Here is a 26,744-nt window from a genome sequence, read left to right as displayed (position 1 = left end):
CTTGGAGTTCTACTGTTCTTGTGTTTTAGCTTGCTTTCTTTTTTGAGCTTACTAAGAATGCTCAAAAAGTTATGTCAAACATTCTTCAGGGAATGAAAATGTAATTATAAGGAATGATACTAAAAAAGAAACAAAGAGCATAGCTCAGTGAATGTGGATTGTACTGGAGAACAGGCTCCAGTTCTGCCACTCACCTGCCCCAAAATTGAGGGCAAATCTTTTCAGCATTCTAAACACTTCTCTGCCAGTGCTTAATTTTTTACTGGCAGAACAAAGAATAACACTTGTATATCCTCATACACACACATAATGTATGTGTATGTACACACACGCAGTGCATAGCTGCATTTAGAGGATACAGTGAGAATAAGAAGCTGTAGTTTAAATACTAAAATAGGAAATAACTTCAGCAAATCTTTTTAATGCACAATTAAAGGAATACTTTCCAAAATCTCACCAAAACCACTGGAACCAGAACTCCTAAGGTCTGAAACACAGAATAGGTCCACATGAATCTGAATAAGAGTTTCACTCACCTTTCCACCCTCATCAAATTTTCCTACGTGATAAAACCATTCTCGAGAACAGAACCAGGTTGGCATGATGACAGTAGGCCCATGGGAGGTGAACACCTACAGAAAAGGTGGGGGAAAAATAATCTTAAGAGAATGTCAAAAACATTATGTGCTGGAGAACAAAGTGAAGTTCACGCATTCATCTGAATTTCTGCAAATACTTCCTTATATACTTAATCTTCAGCAATTTTAAGAACTAATTCAAGTGCTTAAAACTTAGCATATGCTCTGTGCCTAAAACGAAGTTCATCACAATATCGCAGCCAAATGAATCTAACTTCCTGCTTCATATTTCTTTACAGTCCATTCCACCATATGTTGCAACATAAGCAGAGTACCTTGAACTGTATTTCAGTTTTTGAGAAATGCACTGAAAGCGACAGTTCTATTAAATGCCCACTGTTGATACTGAAGGAAATTAAGAATGATCTTAAAAAGTTAAAGCTCTTACACTCTAGAATTGTAGGTTGATTTTGTTTTATATTCCTTGTGAATATATTAAGAAATTTCATCTATTCATTCATCTATTATTTTTGCCAAAGGTTTTTGAAGCTTAATCAAGATTGAGCAAGTATTTTCAACACTACCAGAGCACTACAGATTTGCTACCCAGAGCTACCTACCTTAAAAGGTTGTTGGATAGAAAATGCTTTAGGGACTGAAAAGGGAGTGGTTATTAATTTCATCCTCTTGAATAGTGACAGCCAAAAACTATACAAATCAGTCTTCGCAGCTTTAAACAAACCTGTTTTATTTCATGGTTGTGTTTACAACAAAATCTGGATTTACAGAAGGTAAACTGATTCTTTCTTTTAATACAAGATGAAATATCTGGCCAAACAAGACTGAACTTGTCAAACAGTACACGCAAAGTTAAGGCAGGATACTATGCCTGCTTCCAAGAACTGCAGGAAGTAAGAAGTACAGCCTCATTTACAAAGGCAGAAGGAAAGAATGATTACTGACAGTCTTCAAAATGCTGACCTCATGAGCAGATGATTTCTTAGCTTGCTGTAGTGGCAATATGAATATTCCCATATAGTTTAAAGTTTTAAGAAGCAGTGCATGAATGTAAATTTTGTCACGTGCACTTAAGCCATTACATTTTAAAGGTACTCCTCCTGACTTCAACCTGAGAGTTCCTCAAGCTCTGTTTATATCTGTCAATTTCTACTTCCTCTGATGTACCTGAACATAAATCCCAAAGGCAGTTCTGCACAGAGACTTACATCAGGTCTTCAAGAAAATTGGAGAAGTCTGATGAAAGTCAATAGGTAATCTCCTCCCACTTTTCCTATGGCACGAATCATCTGACCAAATGCAGACATCCCCTTTCAAATGAAAGACGCTACATTCTTACTCCACAACATAATGGCACAACTCCACTGTCTAGGAAGAGATCCTAGAGTGGCCCATTTGAATAAGGATTCTTACATTATAGACACTCAGGTTTAGTCAGAATAATCCTATCATTCAATGGCTACGACACTAACAGCTTGTTCATTACTGAAATATACTGGCTGCAGATGTGCTAAATGTCAAGAACTCCCCACAAAAGGCAGTTGGAGCTGAAAGAGTCAAAACACTCCCAGAAAATCAGAGCAGAGATGATTAGCCGGTACAGGGTTATTAGCTCCACACTAATTACAAGGGCAATTGAATATGGCCCAAACTAAAGAATGACCAAACAGTAATCCTAAAAGAAAACAACAGTAGGGAGAAAAGCTAGGCTAGAATGCATTGCATTGAATCTAATTTCTGAATGAAAGAAGATCTTCAAAGAAAGCCTTGAGCCTATTGGAACACAAGATGTTTGGAGAGACTAGAATGCCATTTCCTCAGCACAGCCAGGATCATCAGAGAACACAACTGTGCTTAATCTTAAAGAGGTGGCTCAGTGTAATTAGTCATGCTCACATGCAAAGAGCACACATCCCAGATATCTTGGTCTCTGTTCCACCGAGGTATCTGCTGAAACGAAACTCAACAGAACAAATCTGAAACACATGCTGCTAACACCAATGTCTTTCCTAAATCTAGGCTTCACTCACTGTCCATCTCAAGAAAGATACCACAGTGTTTGGAATCTTACTAAGAGAACTCAGACTGATGATGAGGTGGCTGCACCACTACAGGTCACATGAAGGCTATTAGCCTTTAGCTTAGCCTTCGAACCTGGAACAGCACACCAGATAAGAATCAACAGAAAGGCAAAGAAAGCTGCTTCTATGTCAACATTTACAACGTGATGTCAAAATAAGGAAATGCAGATCCTCTGCCACAATGGACAAATACATGCTAGCTTGTCCTCTGCTCAATTAAAATACCATTCTTCAAGTTGAGGTTCTTTTTGCTCTCTGAAGGCTAACTTGAAGAGCTTCTGAAAGTTCATCTGCAAGAGGAGAAAACAGTGACTTCAACCTTCTGCATTTTGGAAATTCTAGATATCATTTTGGCTTGTCATTAACTACTGGATGCTGTAGAAATGAATGAGATTGAATTTTGGAATTAATTCAATATATTGGAAACCAATTTGGACCTAAGAATCTCTCACACATGGCTCTGTGAGTAAATGAACTCTCAACACTAGCTGTTAACTTACTGTACAATGTATGCTGTGAGGATTACCTAAGAGAATCTAATGAAGCCACGTTGTCAAAAACAACGATAGGGCTTTTAGATGAAGGTATAACTCCATTCAGATTTAGAATTCCTGAAGAACATGGTGTTGTCACAATCAGATTGGAATTCCCCCTTCATCGGTTTTCAAGGTCACACAGGCTGCTATTTCAGCACTATATTTATTAAATTATCAGAACTTTTATTGTCATCTGGTTTTATTCCAAGGATCAAGAAAGAGCAAGTATTTGAAACTGATTTATTCTGGTTTGTCCTTGCCAACTGCTCAGCTATCAAATTCCATTCAACAATTAGAGAGATCCTCTGGACAAAAAAAAAAAAAAAAATCTGAAGAACACAGAGTTGATAAAGTGGGTTTCATTTGCTTTGTTTCAAAGCTGTCAGCAGCACATGTGATTCTGGTTCCCACTGATGTTCACTTCAGATCATGTCAGCATTCAGTAAGAAATCTAAGCTCCAGTACAGAGAGAGGCATTCATGTGTTTACAGTAACTCTTCACAGCAAAGTCCTATTTTCCAAATCAGCAAATCAAAATCTACTAGCAATGTGCTAAAAGAATACATGCAGATGGCAAAATAACCTTATTGCATGATGTTCTGGAGAATACAGTGAGGAAGCTAGCAATTCTCATGTTTAATCAAGAACCCAAATTGCTTTTCAATGTCGGAAGCTAATTCCTCCAAATAAACCTTCATATTTAATTCTACTTGTGCTATAATATTCATGAAAGTTACGACAATACAGATCAGGATCAGAAACAATCTCCTGTGTGATAAATGAAGCTTTCCAATACCGAGTCATTCATCAACACACTGGAGAAGCCAAAACAACGCAGCAAAACAAAAATGAGGTGGCTGAGGGACACAAGCGCTTTCTGAGCTATAGGAGATGATAGGCTGAAGATTCATCACTTCAGATGTTAAGATACCATTTCTACCATTAATTTAGTAGTGAGTGTACCAGGACTTCATGACTGCAGATTACTTGGTTTACAGTCACTCGTGTGTGTGTTGGTGTCACTGAAGAGGAACAGCAGCAAGGAAGAAAATACCTTTGTCCTACTTCAGGAAAGTTTCTGGCAAATAAGTTTTTTCAAAAAAAAAAGAATTACAACAAATTTACTAAACTTTAAAGAGTTCAAACAACCAATCTGGTATGGATTACACTAAGTGAATTTAGATTATATTGAACTTTTTTTTTTTTTTTTTTACCCTTTCCCATGCTTATACAAATAATTGACTGTATCACCTAATCATTGCATGCTTCAATATTAGCTGAAAATCTGCTCTAAAGAAGCCAAGAGCTGGCAGAGCGAAAGAAATTAAAAAAAAAGAAAAAAAAAATCAGAAATAAAACATGCTGTAACTCCATACTGAACGTTTGACATACACATAGCAATTCTAGTACAGGATTTAAATAATATAAAAAAACATTTTGCATTCAAAGTAGGACAGAATCCTAACTATACAGGCTAAACAGTAACACCTGGAAGTGCTTGCTTCCAGAGGTAATATATTAACTATGGCTTTATAGGCTAATAAATTTGTATTGAATTGTGTTCTTGCTTTATGCGAGCTGCCTACGCCAGTCTCATAATGCTGGATAAGCTGACAGTACTCTGAATATCTCTTTGTCTTAGTTGAATGCTCCCAGTAAAATGCGAGAGCAAATGCCATTCTTCTAGTCTCTTATTTACTAATGACAATAAATTCTCCTTCTACTGAAATCTACAGCATGGAGGCATGCAAAGGGAATAGCCTGTATGATTCTAGCTTGTCCTACACCTTTTTTCTTGTCCATAAGCTGCTAAAGGTGGTCTTTGTAACATCCCTGCCTTAACAAGTCTCTAATTCTTGGAAAGTTTCCAGTTTTTAAAGAGTCAAGTATTTACAATGGAAGAATTACTCCATTTAATAAAATGAAGCACTCTATACCAAGAGCTTGTTTACTTCTCTTGTTATTTATGCTGAGCTCACACCACAGAAGGGAGAAAACAATCTGCTTGAAAGTTGTATTGAGTGCGCTGCAATTAAAACAAACCAGCAATCTGCTAGAGAAGCAGCACTGACCAATGTTCATGTCATACCTTAAAATGACCTTCCCATCCGACATGAGGACATGCCACTTGGTGTGGTTGCAAAGTGAAGATGGAAAAGGTCTTTCAGATTTGGAAATAGTTCCAGGACAGAACAGTTCCACTCACAGAAAGACTTACAAATCTTCAGTGCTCAGATGACTTGAAAGCAGTTATTATTCATTTCCCACCCATAAAAACATCAGCTACGTCTGTAACTTGTTATTTAATATTTTGTATACCAAAAATAATATACAGTGTGAAGATAATCATGCTAGTCCTGTCTAGCCCCCACAACACCTGTCAAAGTCTGGAGGAGCTGTAATATCCAAGGAACGTCTTCAGCTCTGCTAACAAGGAGTGCCCACAATGAACAGAGCAGTCAGTTGTTTGCTTCTCTGAAGCATACTGGTAAAGATGAAAGCAAATTCACACAAAAAGCAACACGTGAAAGGTTTCCACACACCACCTTCGAAAATTAATGTTTCATTGATACGTGTGTAAGTTTCCTGGCAAATCTTAACTGTCATAAATTTTAAGATAGAGGTATTTTGAAAGAAAAACAGTATATAGTTTAAATATTTTCGAGCATGCAGATTTATCCATAAGCCTAACATATCTTATCTACTAACGCTCACTGATTTTCCTTTTCAAATCAATGTAAATGTAATTTAGAAGTGGAGGAAGACAGGAACTTCAAGCATCTTCTGAACATTCCGTTAGGAAACGCTGCTTTTCTGAAAGAGCAGTCAGGCACTGGAATGGGCTGCCAGGGAGGCGCTCAAGGAGCATTCAGACGTTGTGTTAAGGGACATGCTCTAGTGAGAGCTATTGGTGACAGGTAGAAGGTTGGACTGGATGATCCTGTAGGTCTTTTCCAACCTTGGTGATTCTATAATTCCATAGATATGCACAGAATCCTAGGTAAGAAGATCACTTTTTGGGTTTGTAGTTTAGCTGTGCTAATCCACTCACAGAAGATCCACAAGAGAAATACTAGATATTCATGCAGATTTGCTGTATTCATTTCAATATAAATGGAATTTCTTTTGTGTTTGTCATGTTGACCCCTGCCATAGGCTTTTAACATTTAGAAGAGGTAAAGAGGAAGAAAAAAAAAAAAAAAAAAAAGAAAGATTAGATCTGAGACTACATTATGAGTATTTGATTAACAACTGCAATAGTAGAATGTTTTTTTTAGGAAATCAAAGCTAATGTTACCCTAAATCCCTCCCTCATGTCTTCCATCATAACACAAGTCTTTGGGGAGTATCAAAGTACTGAATGCATTCCAGTGTCCCAAGACTATTTGATTTGTATTCTGTATCACTTCAAAATTGTGAACAGGAGAACAACAACAATGGCAAAGTAAAAATCAGTTAATTATATTAGAGTATATAGAAGTACATTTAACTGCTGGGAGAAAAGAACAAAGAGTATATTGCACAAGGGGGAAAATGAACCCATTATCACAGTTTTATTTTACAGAAATGGCCTAATATTAACGTTCTGCACGTTGTTTCAGATTCGTAATCCCATAAATACTTTTTCATAATGATATATACTTATTGGGCAAAAAAAAGAACAGTACTTTCATGGAAGTTTTTACATGCACATACATTTTTGATAATGAAAAGGACCAACTGCATGTCAAGAGCTCAGTGTCCCGTCAGAACATTTCAGATTTTAGCAGTGAAGAAGAAAAAACTGGGGAGTCATTAAAAAACTCTGAGAATGTGCAGAAATAAAAATTAAGGGCCCATTAATTTGTAAAAGCCTGAGAAAAAACAGAACTGAGAGCACTACAAAGTTTTCCCTCCTACCCACATTCTCTTGTTTCAGCCTCCCTAATTACTTGTTGATAGGTTTATATGTGGGATTTGGTTTTGTAGGTTCTCTCACTGCCTCCCAGCCAACAACCTGATTAACGTTTCCTTTTATTTGGGATTTCTTTCTCCATACCCACAACTCTCACAGTGTAGGCAGTCTGGAGGTCGTATCATATCTCTGAAATTGGCTTCTAAGTGTGCATCACTCCTGACATTTATCCCTAACTTGAAGTTCTACCTGAAGTTAGCATGCCCTGTTACTGTTTTGAATTAGTTATTATTTGATCAGTCATTCTATCGAAGCAGCATCTTAGAATATTTTAAAAGGAGCCCTCAGGAACTCAATGATAAGAAAGGTCATAAGTAATTTGAGATCTTGCTAATGGAGGATAGTATGAACCAGGCTCAGACTACCTGTGCTCCAATTAGAAATCAGCAATAAGGAGCAGGGACTGGGGGGCCACACTCACCCCACCTGGATCAGAGCTGTGTAAGCAACTGCCCAGACTACACACAGGCCCTCTCTGTCACAACACATTTCTGATGTGAGATAAAACTCTTTCCAGATCCCTGCTGCATCTGCAGTGAATGCAATGGGGCTCCTTGACTGGAGCTCCAAAATTCTAGTGCAAGTGAACACCTTTCAGTGGATATCTGTCCTAGCCTTGTGTACCCACACATTTATATTATTAGACTATTATAACTATCCTCAAACTGGCCAAAAGAATTTCTGTAGCAAGAAGCCAGCTCTCATATCATGCTATGTGAAGCTGTTAAGTTCAGCTAGCAATGGTCAAGGAAGACAAAGCCACATTTGTACATATGTAGAAGATTTTTTACATTCTTATTTAATGCCTCAGTCTTATCTTGTCCTGCAGAAACATCTACACCTCTAAGAGCAAATAAGGATCACCTGGCACTAGTACCATTAATAAACAGGAATGGCATCATAGCAACACAACAGCAAGAATGTTCTTACTCTGTAATTACAATTACAAATAAAAACACAACTATATAAAAGAACCTAACACTCAGAATAAATAAACTTTTGGCCAAAAAGCCAAAAGCCAGCAGAAGAAACATATGCTAGAATTGTACTTAACAATGCATTGTACTTCACAATTTCAAGTTTGAGAACAGCAGTCTCAGCTACACTAAAAATCACCAGCACCAGCTGGGAAAGATCTGCTAAGAAGCTCTAGAGACACCTTTGAAAGTTTCATGGGTCACTCAACAAAAACACCTTGGTTTGTCACACACATCCTGCTAAAAATGATTAAGATTTAAATGAGATAGTGTAAGAAAAACAAAAGCAGAACAAGATAAACCAGCAATCCAAGGAGAATTTCAGCAATGCTTTCTCTGTATTTTTTTCTAATGGTGGCTGATGGAAATCATTATAAGGGTCGGTCCAATCTTTTCTGTAGTAAGGAAATACATCATTTGCACATCCCTAGGGGGAAGAGCAAATCTCTCTGCCAGCATAGATGGAGCTTCCAGTGTTACAAACTAAAAAATTAGGAGTTCCACTGCAACAAACAGCTGTACTTCAGGGTTCAACACCAGCATAAGAAAAAATTAGAGAGCAAGAGCATTAATCAGATCCTCAGATGAGCTGATCCAATTTAACCTTATGTTAAGCACAATCAATATATTAACAATATTTACTTGTATTTCTTATAAAATAATTACTATCCTCCGTATTTGCTGCATTAAGAGATCATGATTTCAAAGCAGTATATTGAATCTGGCCATCCACTGAAATCCATGAGAAGTTAAGCTTCTAATCAACAACATATATATGATTTCCAAACCTGAAGCTCAGATTCCCTGTGCAATTCCAAAACAAGAATGTTTCTAGACTTAAGTCACCTGTGTATCCCCAAACACATTTGCTTCAAGTTCCTCTTGGCCAGTACAGACAATACTGGCTGTTCTGAATCCAGTTCAGAAACATCTGCATCCTTCCCTGCATTGCATGGGGATCACAGCAAATCTAACACTCTGGAAATTAGACTCCAGTGTTTGGTTTAATAATACCCAACCTAAGCAGTGTAACTTCTTTTTGGAAGTGGGAACCTCTGCACCACTTCACAGGGAAATCCTACATAAAAACAAATGATAGAACCAGAAGGACTCACGTACTGCAGTAACAGAGCCTAAGTTTCAAAGCCAGCACAACCTCAGAATTAACATGTTAAATCCTGAATCAGGAAGCCATTGCTCTAAAAGCATGTACCTAGGCAAACTGTGCATGTTTAAATATTTAGTTAGGTTGAGGCACTTAAGGAGGCTGCTTGCCTACACATCTCTGATCCAAACAACAATTTTTCCACGTACACGCGTTATTCCACTCCAAAGTTCTTTGGAAACTGGAAGGAGAAAAAAGGCAGCCTGAGGAAGAGAAAATGCATTTCCAAAAATACTCCAATTCATCTATAAAAGCCAGATTTTTCTCAATATTCACTTACACCTTCTCTGTGAACAACAAGTTTTCTTTACTAATTTGAATTCACAGAGACAATAGCAAGTTGTGATCTTCCAGCTAAAGCATTTTAGCCATGCCACCCAGTTCCACAATAATGAATATGTTCTTCCCCATAAAAATCCCTTCAAATACAGCCAAAATGACCATGAAGTTGATGAGGTGTAATACCTTCAGGACTTATTATTCTGGCACGCTTCAAGCAACACTCCATGAAAAGCCAGCCAGTGGTGGCTCTATGAAATACAGCTGGTGTTTGGGTAGAAAGCTGTCACTGAGGTACCAGCCAGAAAGGAAGTCTCAAACAGCAGTTCTCTGGACTCAAACCTTGAAACTCACCAACATCATTTCTAAGTAGACAAAAAATACCAGCTGGCAATCTTCCACCTTCTCATGAAAACGAATAAAAGACATCAGCTCTTTAAAGCTTGTGGAACGTTGAAAGATGTCCTATTCAGTCAAAAACTCAGCTGATTTTTCTACTGCACTGAAAGGTGTGAAGATTTAATTCTAAGAAATAGAGAACATGGGTCTGTATGGTCGTGCTGCTTTTCGTACTGTATGGCTGCCATGGAAGGTGAGGAAAGAAAGTATCCTTCCAGCTGAAAACCAAACCAAACCAAAACCCTTTAACAGAAGTACCAGAGGAAATCAGAGAAATACTTAACTTCAGTCCATACACATGCTGTAGCTGCTTCCCCTCACCAGGTGTGCCAGCTTTTTAGCACCAAAGCAAGTCAGACACTTCAGGCACTTTAGTTTGAATTAGGTTGTTTCTAATAACCTCTTCCCTTCATTTCCAAAGGGAACTTCTCACATATTTCATCCTATACACTGATACTATATGTTTATACCAACTGCCACTTAGAAAAGACATAAACCAGGTTTATGTATGGTATCTGCAAAATGTAAAGTGAAAAAAGTACAGCAAGTTGCCGTACGGTGTTTTAAGTCAAATGGTAGATGTTTCTGTTTCCACTTACATCAGTAAAAATATAGGCTACCTTCACTGACTTCAGTAGAATTACTGCACCCAGAGCATAACTGGATGTAAATTTGTATCTTCTGCTCTGTAACACATTCCTGACCCGTCCGTAAGATCCTTCCCAACACCAGGAGCTCTCTGGAGCAGAGATGCTGCTTCCCTTCAGATCAATGAGTCAGCAAAACAAATTCACCGCCGCCTGACCTGAGATGCAAGTCAGCAGTGTTCAGAGGAGTGCAGAGACATGCCCTAACAGAAGGCATTTCCACTGACTTGGGAGGCCTCCAAAAAGGCCTCACAACAACAGGTCTTTTGTGGACATTGTGGGTAGACCTGAAGCTTCACAAGGAAGTACAACTATTCTAAAGCAATTTTTAAAAAAATCCAATTTTCACACAGAAATAACAGACACTTCTACCATCACCAAAGGATGATCAGACAAGTTTTGCTCAACCTCATCATTCCGCTTCTAACGTTTCTGTGACAGGCTGGCTTCATCCTTCATTGCCAGGTTGTAAAGTTTGCAGCTCCCACTGCAATGAAGCCCTGCAGCTCCTGTCCCTTGGCACCAGCCCTGCTAACCCCAGCTGCCCCCACACAGCCCCCAGCAGCTCACCTTTTCTGGCACCCCCACTTTCAGTGCTCTTTGCCATGCTTGAAGCATTCACTACACACAGGAAAGGTGTGCCTTCCAGCTTTACTTCAGGGAACTCAAAACAAATAAGCTGTTCTTTGATGTGAAAGGATAGGAAGACAGCAAGGTCTTCAAAGAAAAAAAATTATTAAAAAAAAAAAAAAAAAGAGAAAACTTGAAACTTCCTATGCTGTCACAGCTGTTCTGGTCCTTGCATTCTGTTTAAATACTTTTCAGCCTCACAGTCAAACAGTTCAAAGTAACATAATACGTATGCTCTGTAATAACAACTATCAGAGCTGGTTTACTTCATTTCTGACACAGCATAAGACCTGCAAGTTTCTGTCACCTCATCACCTGTCCTGAAATAAATACATAAAGGAGAACACTTTTAAGATCGATGTTATGACCAATGATCCGTATCCCATCCCTTGCTTTGCTAAATCTTAGAAAGCTAATTATATCTTTTGAAAACAAAACGTTCATTGATCACAATGAACATTTAAGTATTTATGATCTAAGTATTTCTGGCAGAAATATACCAATACAAGCTGTAATTCTATGGGATTAGTTTAAATTTTTTAATCTCAAAAAGATTGAGTGACTGTTGTGTCTGCTGAGGGATTATTATGTCTACTGAACAACACAACATCACTGCAGCTATCTGTGATTGAAATCAAATTATCAAAGTTACAGACAACGCTTTCTTTCTTTAAAATACACGTTCCAGTGAAATAATTTCCTTTATACAAATTGCAAATTACTTCATCTTAAATAGTCACTTACTAGCAGTGAATTTCAATATTTGCTGTGCTCGACTACCTACATATTCTAAGTCAAAATCATCATGAGTGAGGAATGGATGTAGAGAAACCTGTTTCTCAAAGACTGCCATGTTTTAACAGGCGTAACTTTCACAGGGTGCCAACTTTTAAAAGTTCAAATGAAGCTTTTTTGAGTGATAAACACTGATGGGAAAAGCTTTCTTTTTCATACATCTCAAGCATTTCATTCCTACTCTATATGAAAAAAAGAAAGTTGGGGTCAGTGTTCTTTTTGTTTAAACCAACCCACAAATAACACTGACAGAATCTGAAAGTTTCACTGACTTTTTCAGTCTTATCACCCGTTGCCACCATAGTCTTACCATTCTAAGTAGTTCTCTTAGTAGTAGTTATTCTTGACTTACTAACAATAATAAGTAATTAGAATTCTTCATTTCAATGTAATTTCTCATTAGTCAACTGAAATCAGTAAACATCTTTAGACTGTAGATGACAGCCTTCAGTGAAGTAAATAGCTTCCCCCAAAATGCAGTGAAAGGCAAAACGTGGTGCTTAGATCTCAAATAAGTAACTCAGAACCTGATGACAGATCACAAGTTTCAATCCTGTAAGGAGAAAATACTTTATTTAAAAGACTTTTGGAACTACAGATGATTTATGTCACCCTTGGGCATTCCTCTCTCGGTCTTGAAATAAAAAAGAAATTGTTAACATGAACTTCTGATCAAAGAGTATCTTTAGGAAACAGAAAGTAAATTTTTCTTTTTGTGTTTGAAAAGGTAAAACATCAGTGCACTCTGGAAAAATATAATCATAACAAGCAGAGTTATAAGATTCAAAGATAAAGATTAAAACAGCATTGCTGTGAGATTTGCCTTCAGATGTTCTGCACTAAAAATGCCCCAGTACCGCTCAGCTCAGATGAGTGAAGCCTCTCCCAAAATGAGAATTAGCATAGCTGGCCTCCACGCAGGAAAAGCATAAACTTCCACAAGTTTCAATATGGAATCAGTAACTAAAGCAATAGGAAGAGAGACAGGGAGAGAAATGGAGCAGGGCAAGGTGATGGGAATAAAAGCACTCTGCTGAAGGACTTTCCGCAGAAAGAAAAGCTGCAGGTAGTTTACAAGAGCCTGTAGGAAAACTTACAAGGCTTGAATCAGTAAGCAGAGATTTGTTACTCCTGTTTCCTTCACACGTTATTCAGGAGGGGTAGAAATATATATATATTTTTTTCATACGTTCTTGATGAAGACACTAGACTATAACAAGAAAGATTTGCTTCTTGTTTTTACTGTATCAAAACAACTCACAAGACCCCAAAGTCTGCCACCTGCTCAGCTTAGGAGAGGTGATGCTGTGTATTAGGCTAACACCTTTCAACATACTCCAACACATCTCGTAACTCTGCAGTTGATCCCAATTCACATGAAGTCATCTTAAAGAAAAACAGAAGTAACATGATATATTCATTTATTTTATAAACGTCTGCTTTCACAGACTGAGACATGTGGATTTGATTTTGATCTACAGAGCTTTATTAATGAACTTCCTAAATCCATCCTAAAACACCCCGCATCAAATAAGTTAGTGTAAATTAACTTTAATACATTTTCCTCACTCTTGGCTAATCTGTGAATTAGAACATACCATAAAATCCTTTATATTGATTTTATATGATACTTTGAACATAAATAATTCAAACATTTTTCAAAACTTCATTTCTCACCGTTAACTTTTACTTTTTTCTCTGAAAGTTTATGACCATGCCAAGTGCTCTAAATCTGCACGATTTACTGTATTTATAATACAGTAGTTCTCTGATTCACTACAAATGGCCTCAAGTATGAGCTGCTGTGTCTTTAGTTCGTTGGGATGAAATGCAGTCACTGGTTCAGAGCTTCTTTCTCTTCCAACAAAATTCTACATCTTTACTTTTCCTTTCCCATTTTTCACTAACATTTCTTCCTTTCACACGTACTTCATTTGCACACACCTATTTTTAGACTACATGTCCCTTCAGATTTACCCTTTTTCCATTCCCACTCCTACACACCAATTTCACCTTTTTCTCCCAAGCTTTATGGTATTTGTCTTTTCCTTGCCTCATCCTGTGTTTCTCCCTAAACTGCACGATTATTTTCCTGTCACACACTTTTTTTTTCCTGCAGTTTTTCCTCACGGTTCTCCTTTAATATACTATTCTTTTCCTATCTACTTTCCCATAAACATTCTCCTTTCATCCTCTTACCAAATGATTCAAGTCACTGCAATCTGTGGCCCTTGACTCTAAGTCACAACACGTTAATAGAATGCAGCAGTAGATGCTTCCTATTGCAGTTCTTACATTTGCCTCATTACACATCTTATTTGCCAGCAGATTTCTTAACGCTCACTGTTTAAATACATGATCACTATCTCCACATTTATTGAAAAAAACATCACCAGGATTATATTCATGTTAGAAAACACATTTTAGTTTAGCAAATTTGATTAATGTAAAATTACATTTTACATTAGATTTTACTGTAGCACTGAAAGTCTTCTGCTTACCCTGTGAAGTTAAAGGCAGTTACTTTGGGAGTTTCTCCCAGAAGCACTGTATATATAATTGTCTTATCAGAGAGCACGTGTATTCCGGCTGAATTAACTCTGAAAATAATTACATCACATGGATGTGTTACCACCTCCAAACACCTCAGTTTTATTTTGGGAAAGGAACAATGGTTGATTATTAGATCTTAAATAATTGGCTAGTAGTTTTAGAAAGAGCTTGAAACAATAGCCAGGCTGAGGTGTCAGTAAGCCAGTTTCAACAGATTTGTCTGAATAGAATTGAAGGGTGGAGCAGCTGCACACTCAGAACGGTTGTGAAAATAAGCCAGATATTGGAATGACAGGGCATGTGGGGAAGCACTGCAAAACCCAAGGAAGAGCACAGAGCAGCAGTGAATGGGGACAGAAGTGCCATGGCAGCATTCATGCTGCTGTTTTATCAGCAGAATCTCTCAAGATGAAAGATGAATAACTACCAACTGCCTAACAGGACACAGATGAAACTCTTCAAAGAGAACCCAGCTGTGCTGCCACTCATAACAATGGCAATAGCTACCAGTACTCCAAGCTGTGAGCCCCAAATTGCCAGAGTCAATACTGATAAATCTCTGGCTGCCAAAGGCACTGCATCTAACTCCAGAGATCTAAAGCCCACTGTTAGGAGTCCCTACGTGTCCCAGCCAGGTTTGGTACTACACAAAATCTTCATGAAATAATGGTCAAGATACACCAAAGGAATAATGGCTATCCTAGAATAACCCTTACTTTTCTTTGTCCTCACTCAGTTGCACAATCACCTGGCAAAGGACAATTATTTTTGGGCATCAGTCAGCAGTACCCAGCAGCTGGCCAGAACTGTTTTGTGCCCACTAAATAGGATTTGTCTTCTCCCAACTCTTGCATGCAACCAGCCTTCTAAGCCAACCCTAGCTTCTGATCCAGGTTTGTTCTACACACAACAGAAAGTTCCCCAGATTTGACTGTTAAGGAGCCCCTTACCATCCTGTAAACCAACACTGCCTGGAAGAGCACTGCATCTCAACACAGACAAGACTTGCACAAAACCACCTTCCCATGGCTGCACCACTTGTCTTAATGAAACAAGGACAATCGTAATCTGGCTATCCAGCCTGGTCACCAAAACACAAGACTGATCCTAGATCTCCTTCATAAATATGCAGCCCCCAAATTAGTATGGCTAACTATTCTGGAAAAAAACAGAAATGCTACACAAACCCATCAACAAGGATCAAACATTCTTAAGCTGAGTTAGAAAGATAATGAATTCATAGAGATGGCTTTCCAGAAGAGCATATCATACAGCAGTTTTTAATAGAATTCCTTCCAGAACTGAGACCCAAAACATTGAAAGCAGAAGGGATGTGAGTAAGGAAAGCAGTTTTTGCCTTTCCATAAATATTGCCTCTTAATGGAACCTGCTTGAATCTTAAGGTTTGGCCCACTACACAACACAGTATGAGGAACTGGGATACTCTCTGCTGAAAGGGTCACAGTAGTAACTTGCTAAGAGAACTCAGGCAGTGTGCTTGCAGAGAACATATACTTGGCATATAGCAAAATAAATCCACTCCAACATAAAACTTGTTCGCAGTTACGCCTCATTTCAAATTTGAATATGGACCACATGTTTGAGGATTAAACTGGTGAAGCCAATCTGTCTCTTCCAGGAAACATTAATGCAACAATTGGGCTATAGAACTGTCAATTATTTCATATAGACCAGCTGTGCATGAAGCATTTTGTGCTCCCCGAATACAAGAAGATGATCTTCTGTAACAAGAGTCCTACACTTGAAACATAGACTCACATAATTGAGCCAACTGAGTCTTTCTGAGGATAAGGAAAAATTCCACACACGTTAATACTGCAAAGAGGACACACAGCATTTCTGAGTTCTCTCAGCCTGAGGTGGGCTTCAAACACCCCTTTTTTCTGTTACTACACTTTGTACTGTGAGCTGTTTGTTTTTTTTTTTTTAGTCATTTTGTGCAAGAAAGAAACTAAAAAAGGGAAATTGCATTTGTACGTTCTTCAGCTCCTTTGTTTTTATTGCTGCACAACAAATGATGTTTCACCAGACAGCCAGCAGACTTGTGTGGAGAACAGAGGCTGCCAAACTCTAGAATTACAGGTTAAAGAGAGACAAGAGCCAAATGAGCAGCCCAGGATCCATAAATCGCAAGCAACTCTAGATTGCACTGAAGCTTATCTTTTTCTTTTGATCCCATTAAGCAGGCTAACCAGGCTTTTCCAGCTATCAGCATTGAATAAGTTGAGAAAAGACACATGGAAAAGCTGACAGCTTTTATAATTAATTTTCAGTGTTTGGCTTGCGACTTCAGAGAGGTATCGAAGAGAAAGTTGTGAGAAAGAGTTGTGCTGGGGAAGAAGCATCTATTGCTTCTTGACTTGCACTTCTTGGAAAGTAAATGTTAGTGTTATTAGTTACATTAATTACTTCTGATAATCAGAATCATAGAATCACAAGGTTGGAAATGACCTATAAGATCAGCCAGTCCAACCGTCCCCTCATCACCACTGCCACCACCAGCACTAAACCACATCACGCAGCTCCTCATCCAGACGCCTCTTGAACTCTGCCAGGGACGGCGACTCCACCACCTCCCTGGGCAGCCATTGCACTGCCTGACCACTCTCTGAGAGAAACAGTTCTTCCTTATGTCCAACCTAAACCTCCTCTGGTACAACTTGCAGCCATTACCCCCTGTCCTGCTCGTTGCCTGAGAGAAGAGGCCAAATCCCTCCTCACCACAACCTCCCTTCAGGAAGTTGTACAGTGCAGTGAGGTCTGCCCTGAGCCTCCTCTTCTCCACACTGAACAATCCCAGCTCCCTCAGCCGCTCCTCATAAGACTTGTGCTCCAGACCCCTCACCATTTCGTTGCCCTTCTCTGCACACGCTCCAGGACCTCAACGTCTTTCCTGTAGTGAGGAGCCCAAAACTGAACACAGCACTCGAGGTGCAGCCTCACCAGAGCTGAGTACAGGGGGATGATCACCTCCCTGCTCCTGCTGGCCACAGGATTTCTAATGCAGGCCAGGATGCTGTTGGCCCTCTTGGCCACCTGGGCACACTGTGGGCTCATGTTCAGCCGAGCACCAACCAACACCCCCAGCTCCTTCTCTTCTTCCCAGTCGTCCAGCCTCTCATCCCCAAGCCTGTAACGCTGCATGGGGTTGTTGTGCCCAAAGTGCAGCACCCGACACTTGGCCTTGTTGAACCTCATCCCATTCACCTCAGCCCAGGACTCAGCTTATCTAAATCCCTCTGAAGGGCCTCCCTACCCTCAGGCAGATCAACACCACCTCCCAGCTTGGTGTCATCTGCAAACTTATGAGGGTGCACTCAATCCCCTCATCTAGGTCATATAAGTCATGTCTAATTACCTATGTTTTGTAAAAAGCTTCCAGGCAACAACAAGTGAAGCAAGAGCCATACTCTCACTTAACTGGGTACCTCTTTATTCTTTAGAAGGCACACTTAGAGACAGTCAATCAGTCGAGAATCAGAATGAAGTGAAAAATATAACCACAGGTACAGCTCAGACAGAACAGCTTCACACAGAACACAACCCACATACAATTAGTCAAAAACGTCTCTTTTAAACCATCAAAAGCATTTTAGTTTCAGATACACACTGGTTTTCATTATTCGAAGAGTCCCCCCATAAAATCCTCACTTACGTGATCACATTACAGCAATAGCGTGCAGTTCCTACCACTCATTATTAAAAATTGCATAAGAAAAGTCTTCTGCACAAGAATTCAATTTTGTCCTTCAAACCACTCAACCAACTTATTAAATAAACATGTTTGTAATATAAGAGTAAGGCCTAAAAAGAGACTGAATACTTTCATGTGGCATCACATCAAGAAACAAGGTAAATATTTCTCTTCTTTACAAAACACTGACACAAACAGCTCAAATTCCACCCAATTCCATGCTGGCCAGTGGTGGGGCTTCACTCAGCATCAGCACAGCTGGGACTGCAGGATGCAGCAAGCACAATCTGAACACTGATCAGCACTCAGTATTGAGACAGAAAGAGATGGTTAGAAATGAAAACCTTGTTCAAAGTTGATACTTACGCCAGACCCACCAAGTTGCTTAGAAAAAGCTCTGTGCAGAGTTCAAGCTGCTCTGTCAGGCAGCCTTAGAAATATTTTGAGCTATGGGAATTCCCCCCTGCTTCTCTCTCCCTCCCTGTTGTAAATACAAACTTGTATGAACCATCATTCAGCTCCAAACTTCACACAGGGGCATTGGGTCACCTATATTACAATGCCTAATTCACCATGTATTTATACCATAAATTATGTTTCATTTCATAAAAAAAATAATTTCCTGACAAAATGAAAAGGCTCAATTGAAATGCCAGACCAAACAGCAGGCCCCAACCCAAAAGACTCATTAACCTAATTTTATCTAATGCATTCCTACGTGGAGGCAAAAAGAACAATTACAAATCCATAATTTTATTATCTGGATCAGAAGATTTTAGAATGTGGAGAGCTGTAAGTACATACACTGTGCTGTCTACATCTGTATCGATTCCACCTGTGTTTCTGTAAACTTCAATATGAACTTCAATATGAAACTTCCAATACGAAATTTAGACTACTTACTGAAGTGCTTGAGTATTTGTACTCAAGTATTCAAAGTATTTGAGCTTCCAGTGATGTCTCTTTCTCTTAGAGACTTTGTCTTACAGAGAAATACTGAATAATTTGTATTGCAAATAACAGATTTCAGGTGCCCTGCACTTATCTCTGCAAAGAAGAAAAAAACCATAAGGTATGAATAAAGCAAGCTACCTTTGTTAAATAGCTGTGAATTTCAGCTCTGAAAATGCCACTCCTCCAGAAACCCCAGCTCAGAGCACAGTCTGCTGAACAGGCCTTCAGCACTGCATCCAGCAAGAGAGGAGCACAGCCCCACATTCACTGCCCTCCTAGCAGCCCACAGCCCTCCCACACCAGAGCACCCTCACCATGCCTTTGCTCACAGCTACATGTTATGTTCCACACTAACAAGCAGGAGCTGAAGGCCAGATGAATAGCAGCATTTTTAGCATGCATTGAATGCAAATCCATACGTATTCAGAACTCAAAGAAACACCATCAACAAAACCTAAGCGTTGCCCTTTCTCACAGGAATGGTATATTTAAGAATGTAAGTACATCAGATTTGTCTCCTCTGGGTGAAACTCCAAACTTACCTATGATAAAAATGTCACCCTAACAGTTCTTTCCTTATTGTTTCAAAAAGCACTGCCAATGTAAAAACTAACAAGAATTGGAAATAACAAAGTATGAACCCATACAATGAGACATTCACTGAAGACAAACTGCAAAAAAGAATGGCAACCACACATTGATACTGATCAAAATCTCCATCCTGAAAATACAGAAAAGTAGCTCCCTAACAGAGGGCCTCAGCCCAAAGCTCAAATAAATCACTTCAGTGGCTTTTTCCCCCCTCTTTGACACAGAGTTGCTTGCAAGTGCTGGGTCACTGAAAAGATTGCAGTGGCAAAGATTTAAAAGAAAGTAAACAGTAGGGCAGAATTTAAATAATAAGCCAAAAAGAACAAAATAAATTGTTTTATCACCAGATTGAAGGTCTTCCAAATGCTAGAGAGAAAAAGACAAAGAGGATACTTGAACCACTAACAGCAAAAACAATGCAGGAAAAAAAAAAAAAGGTTACTGATCAGAAGAGAAAAATGAGTAAATATAAAAGAGGAGAAAAAGTATGAAATTAAAGTGATCGGTGGATAGGTTATCTCTGGGACTTCATTATTATTATTTAGAAGCTAATTCTGTCACTTTGGGGGCACAGACAATGCCGTTTATCTACGTGGAGCACTTGAAAATGGATCTAGCTAATGATTAGTCTGCTCTGTGAAGAGCATGGAACATTGTCATGACATCCAAGACACTTTCTAAACCATATCTTTAATGCACTTAGTCACACTGGAGGGACCAAGGCTCCTCATTTCTTAAAAATACATTGATAAAGTTCCAATTGCCTTTTCCATGAGATTTTCCTGCAGCTAATTGTAGAAAACCCCACAAGAGAGTAAAAATAAATGAAACATCCATAACCTGCAACAAAGATTGGTGCCGTCTTGTAATGACTGTGTGGGAATTAGAAAATAGCAAAGACAACCTCCTCAATTTTAATACTGTGTGTAATAAATACATACACATCAGTGCTGCCCATTTCATTCCGTATCTATGGAACTCAAAGGACTTTCAAGAAATGCTCTTTTCCAAATGCAAATTATTTCTTTGCATAAGAGCTTACGTAATTCTACAATCTAACCTCTCTAAGCAGCACCTGAATTTGGGACATGAACGGCTACACTTCACTGTCATCTTTTCTTCCTGTCAGTGAGGCCTTGGCTTGAACCTTCAGCTGGTCTGTTCGCAGTTGCTGAGAAGGGCCCAGTTTACAACCCTCTGTTTTTCCAAAGTGCCACATGAAAATTAAAAATAAGACACGTAGACATCTTCCCTTCCATGTAACTGTAAATGACAGCTGGACTACATGATCTTAATGGTCTTTTCCAACCATTGCACAATTCTGTGAAATCAACTAATAATTACAGATGCAAATCCACAAAGCACAGCATTAGGGCAAGGCCCAGCATTTCATCGTAACACCACATCCAAGAGTCACAAACAAGTCTCTGTCTCAGCCAGACTTGCACTATTCCACATTAATGCCCCTGGAATAATACATCTGCACTGATACAATAATATATCATTAATGCTGAGCACATCTTAAAAAGCAGACCTTGGTTGAAAAAAAGATTAGTATTACTAGATTTTCACTTCTTTAGAAGAATATTCGTTGACTTCTGAGGACTTTGGCTTTAGATGCAAACAATAGAGCTTCAGAATACCAGCAATTCCAAATAGCTTGAAATACAAGTGTCATTGACAGATTTCATTCAATGAAAATGACATTAACTGTCAACAAACCAAATACTATGAATGAATTAGAATTCCTTTTCTTCATTAAACCTTCCTAATCACACAATTACTGCTTGTTGGAACAAGTTCCCTACACAGTCCTTCTGTCAACAACAAATAATCAGGTTCACCCACCTGAAAATCTGGATAAACTATTTGAAGTAATAATGGGTTGCCTGCATAAGCCCACTCTTTGTCTGCATTCAGGCCATGTTCAAGCAAACAAAAAGCAAATACCCAGAGCAGACACAACAACAGCGCACTCATCGGCTCAGTTATGATTCTAAGCAGCAGGTATTTGGGATCCAGCTATGCAAAACATCACCAGCTGAAAACGTGATCCGTTTGCATACAACCACCCTTCAAACTTGTTGCAGAAACACTGGCATTGTTACGTCCAGTTTAATGGCTAGGAAAAGACATGACCTCTGGTCATGAGCATAAATCAACCCCAGATGCAGCAGGAACTTACCAGCACTGCCAAAACATGAAAGGCATTTTCTTGATCGTCTTCCAGCATTTACCACTTTTGTTGTTAGGCAAAGTCCTTTGACCTAGGATTCACATGAGAGAATCCTTGCATTTCTCACCTGGAGTTCGGAGCCATAGGTCTTGCCTTAATTCAGCTTCATTTTCTCTTTTCTCTCTTTTCTTCATTTTCCACCAAAAAAAGGAAACCTAAGACGTTCTGTTCTATTTCTGTCACAGTTTACAGGAAGAAAATCAGATTTGGCTCCATTCTCTTACCAAACAAGAAATGAAAAATTCAGCTCCAATTAAACATTTCATGCAAATAGCAAACTAATGCATTTTCAGGAAGTTATCAGTGTTTTTAATGCAGGATTACTGACCATAGCATTGCAAACTGTGATTGTAAGGACAAACTCCCTAGACTAAAGGATATAAACATTGTATATTTACAAGATGAACTCCTATTTCAGAATCCATACAGAACTTCCCTGTGGCACCCAATGAAAGGCAATGCAGCCATCCATGCCAGCAAACCAGTTAAGCAACATCACATTAACGGCTACAGCTTACAGACAACAAACCAAGAGACATCTTCTCTTATGGGTGCAAAACATTTTACACAGCTACAATCACATAAACAACAACTTTTGGCATAAATAAAATCAAGCTAAAAATAAATTTACTGCAACAATCCAAAGTTTCTCTTGCAGAATAAGCATAGCTGGTTATTTTGATACTCTCTGAAACTGCATGAAATAATCAGAAGGATGTAATGCTCTTAGGCAGTGAAGAAGAACCATGTATGAGCACACTCATTTTTGTCCACTGCTCTAAACACACAGCACATACTCACATACGTACACACATGTATACATACACATATATATTTACAAGCAAAGATCTGCAAAGTACCCAGAGCCTGCAGGTATAAAATTGCACCTGCTGCAGCTGGTTTTGGGATTGTTTTTTTTGGCTGTTATCTAAGCCTTAACACCAAGCTCAGTACTGTCCTGGATACAAATAGCAATGTAATTTAGTTTTCATTTTTGAAGAGCTTTAAGAAAATCAGATGCACGCCTCTGGATGAATTCAAATGGCTACATCTACCTTTTGCTAGAGTTTTTGAAGCTTACAGCAACATTTAATCCATACATTTCCAATCAGTCCAGTAATTCAGAGGTTAAAGGGGAAAAACGGGAGGGAGAAGAAAAGCTTCAGAAACACCTTGTCACTACTGAATCATAAATAAAGGTTTCACCTACTAAAAAAAAAAATGATCTATCTTTTGTGAAGATTTCGTAAAGTCTTCACAGATATCAGTTAGTTTCATTCAGGGCCCACAGGAGCCTAGAATCCCTTAGATGTCCTGGTGATTTTAAATGTATGTTTCTATAACACCCGTTATGCTTTCTAAACAAGCACATTACAATTCCATAGACCAGGAAAGCAAGGATTTATTTATTTATTTATTTATTAATTCATCAGAGTTTGATCCTAATTTCCATTTTCTGATGACACATTTGGTTGGGTAAGACTACATTAATATCGAATGAAATACTTTTCTTCATTTCTCTAAATATTACCTGTATTAGCTTTACAAGATCCCCCAGAAGCTATTTTTATCAAAGAATGCTAAACAAACTGACAGCACTTTGAACACATGATGTCCCACACTTCCTAACAAAACTGAAGCTGAATTGCCACTTATTTTCCTAAGGGAAAAATGACAGTAATTGCTTGAATTTGCAGGCATTACTACTGGTTCCCTTAGAAAGAGCAGTTTAAACCTACCATATCAAATAAACATGTCAGCAAATAAAGAGCACAGACTGAAACTAATTGTATAAGAGAATGCATCCAGATTCCCTCTGTACAAACCAATGAAAACAGATAACATCTAGCAGAATTTGGTAATGTGCTCATAATACATTTATATTCTGCAAGAAGATGAATACTTCACTGCATCAGCAGTGACCTTTGCTACAAATGAAGAGATTAAGCTCCCTATCATTTCAGAAGTGCAGTGCCAGTTAAAGCTTGCCAGTACAAGATGAACAGAGCCAGAAACAAAACCCGAGAGAAAACTACTGAGTTACAGCTAACATCAACCTGGGATCAGCTCAGACTAAAAGAGGGGAAAACATTTCTCCAGCTAGTTGCTTTGAACTTTTGCAAGAGACAAGTGTCACACAGCTTCAGCTTACAGCTTGAGAACGCTCTAAACTCAGAAGCATTACAACTGCCAGCAGAATTTGCCCCAGCTACACCTGAAGAAGGGCTGCTATCAACACACCGTTGTTGGAAAGTTTTATTAAATGTCTACTTCAACTACCACAAGGCCTCAATTATGAAAAAGCCTTACATCCTCCTGCCACTAACATGCAAATAGCCATTTGCCCGGTGAGGATTTTGTGCATATGTTGCACACACTGCTCCTCTTGTTGGTGCGTTATGAAAGCAATGTTCACACCTTTTTGGTCGTAACAACCCTAGGCAACACTACGGGCTTGGGGAAGAAGTGGCTGTAAAGCTGTTTGACCAGAAAGGGACCTTGGTGGGCTTGGAGAATATGGCCTATGAGGAGACACTGAAGGAGGCTGAGGGGAGTCCTGATTGCTCTCTTCAAATACCTGAAAGGTGACTGCAGTGAGAGCAGGGTTGGTCTCTTCTCACTACTGACAGGATGAAGGGAAACGGCCTTAAGTTGCTCCAAGGGAGGTTTAGGGTGGATGTCAGGAGGAACTTCTTTACAGAAAGGGTTGCTAAGCACTGCAATAGGCTGCCAGGGAGTCACCATTCCTGGATGTGTTTAAAAACCAATTTGATGTGGTGCTCAGGGATGCGATTTAGCAGAGGGCTGCTAGTTAGGGTAGCATGGTTAGGTCATGGTTGAACTCTGTGATCTTAAAGGTCTTTTCCAAGCTGAGTGATTCTATGATTCCTACAATGCATTTTAGAAATGTGATAATGAAAGTTTAAAAAAACAAACAAACAAACAAACAAAAAAAAAAACAGCTGCCATTGCCTAAACATCTCTTATCAAAGAGCTAAGACTTTTTCTTTTTAACAGTACAGGCTTTGATCACTTCCAAACTACCTGCGATACTTTAAAAAGACACTGGAAAATATTATCAGTTTGTGTTTACACAAGGCTGGCTACAGAAGACATTCTCGTGTGTTCATCTGAAATACATGAACAATAACCAACAATGCTGTTCCTTAGCTGAATTTTTTTTTTTCAGATTTGCTAGACCCTTTTTAAGCAGAAGTTGAAAGACAAAGGTTACGAGTTTTGTTTTGTTTTTTAAATCTGGATTTCATATTGGTTTAAACTTTTGTTTTTCTTTTTAAAAATGACTTCCTACTCTTCATCTGAAAGTACTTCAGATGCTGAGATTCCCCTTCACTCGCCTACTTCAATCCCACACCAGCCACAATGCTAGAAGAAAAGCTGAACTTAACATATACTACATCTATGAATCAGATACCTCATTTTGTTAGTTATTTTCGCTTTAAATACTGAATAGAGACGATATAAAATGCAGGAATCAAATGGAATTGTAAGAGTAAACACGGTTCATTTTATCTGTTGATGTACATCTAGAGCAAGTGCAACTTCTGAAAAACCACGTTAGAGATAGAAGGGCAAGTGTGACTGGACTGGTGTCACTAGAGCAGAAGGCAATGTATTGAGGGAACGAAGAGGTGCTAAAACAGTTCCATTAGTCATCAAGAGAAGGGGATTTTAAAATAAAATTTGATCATATTCAGATTATTTCCCAATCATTTGATTGAAAGTGCAGCACCATGAGTTCAGCTGCAATGGCCCACAGCCAAGAAGCAGAAGAGCCCAATCTTCCCATGCCCTCCATCCCTTCCATTCCTCCCTCACGTGGCTTCTGGCCATCACTCAGAGCTGTGCTGAGGTGATTCAGCTCACTAAACTGGTAAAAAAGGAGAGCACCAAATAAGAGAAAAAGGAAGCCTGAGCCATGAGATCAAATCAGCCCAGCTGCATTCTGTACCTGCCCCAGGACTGTGAGGCTCTGCACTGCCAGCTGTGCTAACCTAACTGCTCTCACAGTGATTACAAAGAGGAGTTGCTGCCCTTCCTTCCTGGTCACACATTTCCCACTACTTCCCTTGCTGTTTGAATCCTTGGCAAGCCAATTCCGCTTGCTAACCAAGCAAGAAGAGATTTATTTTTCTCTCCTTACTACCTATCCAACAAGCAAGCTAAATTGGCTTCTTGAGAAGCAGACAGGCACCCAAAATGGCTCAAAAAGCTGCCTTACTAGCAGCTAGGGGCTTGGGGTAACAAGGCCCTCTTAGATAAACTTAGCAGCTCCTAAGGCACCCTAGGCTGCAGCCCTCACACCCCAGTAATGCTGTGCCTCTGCCTCTCCCACCATTGTGCAGGCACAGGTGCTCCTCCACAATTTGATGAAGTGGCTCGGGATATTAAACTTTTTTTTTTTCCACCTTGTAAAGAGCTGAATGGTCTCACAAAGAGGTCAGTTAAACTCTTGTGCCAGCAAGGAAGTGGGTGGGATTGTGAAGAAATGGGAGACGGAGGGTAGGACTTCAGTAAACTCAAGTGATCAAAGAACCGCAGCTTAAAAATGACTACGAAGGGTGTTCATACACAGGATTGAGCATTTTAATTAAGTCTGAACTAGGCATTTAC

The 26,744-nt window shown here is 39.1% G+C and overlaps 1 protein-coding gene across 10 annotated transcripts in view; it reads right to left on the bottom strand.

Annotated features, from left to right (window-relative positions):
- The window catches only part of B3GNTL1 (UDP-GlcNAc:betaGal beta-1,3-N-acetylglucosaminyltransferase like 1), a 112,685-nt gene that overhangs the window by 32,380 nt on the left and 53,561 nt on the right, over window positions 1-26,744 (bottom strand). For all 10 annotated transcript variants that reach the window (XM_042833237.1, XM_042833228.1, XM_042833229.1 and 7 more), the window contains one exon: window positions 537-632. In XM_042833237.1, the coding sequence (XP_042689171.1) occupies window positions 537-632 (96 nt within the window). The remainder of the gene's footprint in view (window positions 1-536; window positions 633-26,744) is intronic.

This window comes from Centrocercus urophasianus, unplaced genomic scaffold (assembly GCF_019232065.1).
Source record: "Centrocercus urophasianus isolate 14NV4802_14NV808 unplaced genomic scaffold, USGS_Curo_1.0 seq_41, whole genome shotgun sequence".
NCBI classification, from domain to species: domain Eukaryota; kingdom Metazoa; phylum Chordata; class Aves; order Galliformes; family Phasianidae; genus Centrocercus; species Centrocercus urophasianus.
This window is presented reverse-complemented; position numbering and strand designations above follow the sequence as displayed.